This window comes from Haliotis cracherodii, unplaced genomic scaffold (assembly GCF_022045235.1).
Source record: "Haliotis cracherodii isolate W230 unplaced genomic scaffold, xgHalCrac1.p SCAF_5, whole genome shotgun sequence".
Taxonomy (NCBI): Eukaryota; Metazoa; Mollusca; class Gastropoda; order Lepetellida; family Haliotidae; genus Haliotis; species Haliotis cracherodii.
The window spans coordinates 28,142,109-28,148,108 of NW_027266308.1; the positions used below are offsets into that span (position 1 = coordinate 28,142,109).

Consider the following 6,000-nt stretch of genomic DNA (forward strand, 5'->3'; position numbering starts at 1 on the left):
TACCGGGATCTGACAGAAATATCATTCAAAACAGATTTTTCTCCCATCACTAATCATGTATGAAATTATAGTCTTGAATTCTTTATCAATGGGCCAATTAAAAAAAAAATCAATCAAATTATATGTAATATTGGTATAGGTTAATGTTGCCCATAGCCCATTCTACAATTATCCCAGCACAATATGTTATCAAGATACGCAGAACGCAGTGCTGGGTAATCCTGTTATGGTGGTGCCCTTCATTATCGTGCATGTTGCGGACAGTGATTGATTTAGCACAGTGTCGTGATGGTAGTATCTCTAGGCCATCCATTGCACATTTTTCTGCTGCACTGATGAGTATGCCTAACAATGGCTGACATGACCGCAGTCGTATAAGTGAGAATGCAGTAAATTTATAAATAATCAATGGTTTCTCGTTTGCTGTATGTTGATCAGCTACATCAGGAGATACAGTTTCCAAGTATCCTTGACTGACTTGCTTCAATGATTAAGAAAGTGTAGCAGGCAAGGTCAGGTCCATGGTTCAGTCACATGGCAATCATGTGATCAGTTGATTGATCGACTCGGTTTCTGGTTTGCTTGGCTGTGAAATTAGGCCAGGGACACTCCTTCGTCTCATCTGGGACTGTTTTCTTCGGGACTAATTTGACAAACTCTGCTTGGTTTTTTTATTTGCCTCCTATTTTGGTATTGATTTACAACTGAAATTTGGATTAAAGCTTTTGCAACATTCATGTATCCATGACAACACATAACATATTTTCAGAATTGTGTGTTGCTGATAAATGCACACATGGTATAATGCTTTGTCGTTTGAGTGACGGGTGTTGAAGTAAACAAGAACATGACAATTAATTTTTTTAATTTTGATAATTTTTGGTTTGAAACATTTGAACTACTTTAAGAACAGATGGTTTCAGACTCTTGTTTTATGTTAATGGTTATATAATATATGTGATGGAACAAATGTATTACTTTTGATTGTTTGTTTGTTTGTTGTTTAACGCCGTACTCAGCATTTATATAAGGGCGGTCTGTAAATAATCGAGTCTGGACCAGACAATCCAGCAATTGACATCATGAGCATCGATCCACACAATTGGGATATGATGACATACATCAACCAAGTCAGCGAGCCTGACCACTTGATCCCATGAGTTGCCTCTTACGACAAGCATAGTCACCTTTTATGGCAAGCATGGGCTGCTGAAGACCTATTCTACCCTGGTCAAATGTTTTACTAAAGTAGCACTTGATCATGCTTTTTTCCACAGACCAAAGGCTTTTTTTTAATACAAAATTATTGTCTATTAACTCTTCTAACATATCTCATGTATGAACAGGTGTCAAATAAAGGCATATTGAATGATGTGTGATGTGGTAGGACACCAGTCTTCGAAGCAAGCGCTTGGCTGTAGGTCCAGGACAGGTAGATCTATGGTTGGGCCTGTTGTTTCAAATTTGTATGGGTCCTTTTTACATGTTGATTTATTTGTGATGCTAAGCTGTGGGGATTTTCTAAATGAGGGACTGAAGAGTTTAGTCAGGGCCTGCAGCTTCTAAAGTTTGTGGGTCCTGATGGCAGCCTGGCAAGTTATTTTATTTCAAAGACTGTAGGACGCGAATAACGTGTGACATTGTATAACACGTGTGAGATGGTAGGACATGATAAGTGGGTGACATTGTATAACACATGTGTGAGATGGTAGGACACGATTAGTGGGTGACAGTGTATAACACATGTGTAAGATGGTAGGACACGATTAGTGGGTGACATTGTATAACACGCATGACATGGTAGGACACGAATAACATGCGACATTGTAGGACATTAATAACATGCGACATTATATAACATGTGTGACATGGTAGGACACATTGTGACATTGTATGACTGGAATGACATATGACCTGGTATGACATAATTAATGCATGCTATCGGGGGCACGGGTAGCCCAGTCGTCTAAGGTGCTGCAATTTGCTGTGCAGAGTTGCGTCCCTTGGGCACGCCAGAAACCTATGATTGTGGGTCCAAATCCCGGTTTGCCCAAGTTATGTTTCTAGGTTTGTCAGCACCATACCCGTACTTGTGGGTTTTACCAAAGTGATAACCGTCTGAGACCTGCATCACTTAGGGCTTTACTCCCAAGCTGACACGGCGTGATATATCTGGAATACTGTTAAAAGCGGCATTAAACCAAACTCACTCACTCACTCACTAATGCATTCTATGGATGGTTCGAACCGCCTCCGTGGTCTTGTGGTAGAGCGTCCGCCCAGAGAACGGAAGGTCCAGGGTTCGATCCCCGGCCACGTCATACCAAATGTTGTTAAAAGATGGTACGTGTTGTTACCCTGTCTGGCACAAGGGGCTAATACAAGGACTGGTCAGCTCAGTCAGTATACTGTGTCTGAGTGGGGTATTCATGTTAAACTGCAGCATGGTATCTCAGTGAGCTAGCACTTTAAATCGGCATCAGTCCGGTCTAGTACAAGCAGACGCGCACACACTCACACAGCGCTATGTAAGTGCAATAATCTTAGACACAACATTGAACCTAATTTCACCTCACCTCACCTCACCTCACCTATGGATGGTACTCCGATACAACAGGTTTCACCATCTACTACCTTGTGCCTTGATGGAGGATAATGGCTGATATTCGTGTCTGTATTGTCAGACACATTGTTTATGATGAATGTGTTGTGTTTTGTTTTGAAACATTGATCACATGTTCATCACCATGAAAGACTTTACCTGAAGGACGTAATCAGTTCATGCAGGTTATTTGGTATTGAGTGTCAGCTGGATATTTTCTGATCTTTAGATTATCGATTTATCAAAATCGTTCATGTTTTCTAATATTTGATCTCTTTTTTTTTTCAGGGTTCATTTCCGAAAACAGACTTTGCTTTCAAAGTGTACTTTCCGGCCAGCAAGGAGATTCAGGATAGCAAGATTCAGGACTAGAGGCAAACATCAAGATGGCAAGATTAAAAAACAAGGAGCACATATTAAGACTGCTTGTTCTACCAGAGTCAATAGTCATGTCTGCAACTTTGTTCCGAGAACATTAATGCATATTAAAGAATGTTTCTTGCAACTTTGTAGAATTCAAAATGAGCAAAAGATTTCAATTTTTAAATTTTGTACAATGAAACATTTGTAAAATGTTTTCGCATGTGGTCTTGAAACAAAATTGTCCATGGAATGTCATGAAAATGCCAATACACTCCCTTACTTATGATGACAACACTTGGAGTAGTGTAAATCTGAATAGGGACGGTCGGGTAGTGGTTAAAGCGTTCGCTAGTTACACCGAGGACCCGGGTTCGATTCCTGACATGGGGACTGTGTGAAGCCCATTTCTGGTGTCCTCAGACGTGATATTGCTGGAATATTGCTTAAAGCGGCGTGAAATCAAACTCACTCATGCACTCTGAACGAATATGTTGACAATGTGCTGTATTTGACCTAGCAAGTACCCTGGGGGCTACATTAAGCATGTAAAGGGTTATAGTGTTTTTTGAGGTTTAATAAATATTGCAAAATGGTCAATTTGTACCCTAAACTTACCGGTACTCATTGTCAGTTGAAGAAATCGTTTCATGGTGTCTTTAAACAAGTGTATCATTGCTCAAGTTGGCATCTTGTCAGTGCTTGTCAATGTGTTTGATAAAAATTCATAAGTTAAACGTCCGAAAGTTGGCATTGTTGACCTTGACCTCTGGTGACCTGGGTAGCTTGTCATCTTGATGAATATCATTCTGTTGATTTATTCCTGATTTTGTAATATAATTGTATATTCAAAGAGGACCGTAAGCATTTCCCTTATTTATCATGGCTTTTTCATGATTGTTTCCGTATCTGTCAAAACATGGAGAACAAAATTCATAATGTACCATTTTTATCATAAAGTGTTATATGTATAAATATTAAGTGTACAGAATTATATTTATGAAAATGCTCTCTTTGGCATGTTGCTAAATATTTAAACAAATAGTTTTAAGTGCTTTGGTGGGAACAGAGGGTTGTACACACGTTATTCTTTGTTGTTTACACTTGTACATTGGGATGGTCAAGTCTGTTGTAGATGGTGTCTTGTGTATTTCCTGGTATTTAGTAAAGAGTGAGAGGATAAGATTTGTCACAACGTACATGTTGAACATTGTCTACTTGTCACACCCAAAAACATTTCAGGGCAAAAAATGAAAAAAAGATTTTGCTTAATTATCATGTTAACACACATCTTCAAGGTAAAGGCTTGAATTTTCAGCTCCCATTTTACAGAGTAGACCAAAAAAATGGCTTTCAATCCAATATACCTGAATATCAGTTTATATTTTTATTATCTTTACTAATCATGGTGTCCTTCATGTCAGATATATTTGAAACTTCAAATACTTAATGATAACTAGTACTTGAAAAATATATGAAATAAATAAATAAATATAAATTATTACAAAACTGTTTATATATGATTGAAGCATTTACTTTTTCCTCAGAATTTTTTTTTTTTTTTTTTTTTTTCCCACCAATCAGTAGTCATGCCTAATTGTTGCGAACTGATTGTCATTTTTAACGTATCAGTTTTACAAAGAAAGAAAAGGATAAACAATTGATTGATCAGAAATAATTGATGCATTCAATGATGCCATTTGGGTTATATTGATTGGGTAATTCACATGAATAAACACTGACATGCAGATTTTCTGCAAGGTGATCTGTTCTCGTACAATGCAGTCTGTGCCTTGATAGCATCGAGAGAAGTCAGACTTGATATTATTCCTCGTCTGTATTTGTGGTCGAAGAAAGTCAGCCAACATATTTTTTGTCCCATTTTTTGTTTCAACGTTTGTCTTACTATTTACAATATGAATATGGACACGGTGTTCGGACTCAGATTTCTATTTCCATTCACAAACCGTAAGTTGATGATATGCTTGGTGGTTATTGAGGGGTCACACAGATAATAAAAGATTAAATTTTACTTTCTACTTCCAAGAGTGCAATTGATTTGCTTGGTGGTTATTGAGGGGTCACACAGATAATAAAAGATTAAATTTTACTTTCTACTTCCAAGAGTGCAATTGATTTGCATCTGGAATGAACCATTTTATACCCGCGTTGACTGTTAACTTGCAAAAGATTAAATTTTACTTTCAACTTCCAAGAGTGCAATTGATTTGCATCTGGAATGAACCATTCTACACCTGCGTTGACTGTTAACTTGCCCTGTATTGCACATGCTTGGGCTAAACCACTGGCATTTGGGGGTGTTTTGGGTCGATTTTTCCATCACCTACAATCTTGCACTTTTCATTGTTTTTAATAGTCATTGTCCATTTGTCCAGTTTCATAAAAGCATCTAAGCAATGTGACACTGGCCTAAACAACATGTTCTTCGACTGTTAATTACATTCTCAAACTCCGACCTATTGAAGCTTGCTGCGAATGTTCGTGTTTGACACCTTGCATACCTAGGCGACCCTTCAACAATGATGCAGAGGATATTTGGGGCATTCGGTGGAATTGTTTTGTATCAACTGAAGCATTATGGGTGGATAAGGTTTCCTTATTGGGGTTTTCAAGGAGTTTTTATTTTGCAAATATTTGAGTATGTGTTGTCCATGGACAGTTTTCAGTAAGAAGGAATTACTCCTTTTGAAGGTAGTTAATCAGTAATGCTTGCAACCTTGTCATCCAATCTGCTTCAAATCTGCTTGCTCTTGTGTGCATAATTTTCAGTAGTATATTGTGAAAGGCAGAAGACAACTTTTGGCAACAAATGTACGTTTCTCCATTCTCGAGCACTGAGCTTGTCTTAAGACATCGTCTTGTACAGGGTTGTATACAGGTCGACTTTTAGTCATGGGGAAATTATTTATTTTATTTCTGTACATTACTGAATGGATTACTTGTCTTTATTTTTATTTTTTCAATGTCTACAAAATAAATAAAACAACAAATATCATTGTTTTCTTTATTTATTGTTT

At 37.6% G+C, this 6,000-nt stretch overlaps 1 protein-coding gene across 1 annotated transcript in view; it reads left to right on the forward strand.

Moving 5' to 3' along the window:
• Positions 1-4,498, forward strand: part of LOC139442565 (DNA polymerase epsilon subunit 2-like) — a 69,240-nt gene extending 64,742 nt beyond the window's left edge. The window contains exon 15 of the mRNA XM_071223395.1: positions 2,891-4,498. Within this exon, the coding sequence (XP_071079496.1) occupies positions 2,891-2,974 (84 nt within the window). The 3' untranslated portion in view covers positions 2,975-4,498. The remainder of the gene's footprint in view (positions 1-2,890) is intronic.
• The last annotated feature ends 1,502 nt before the right edge of the window (positions 4,499-6,000 follow it).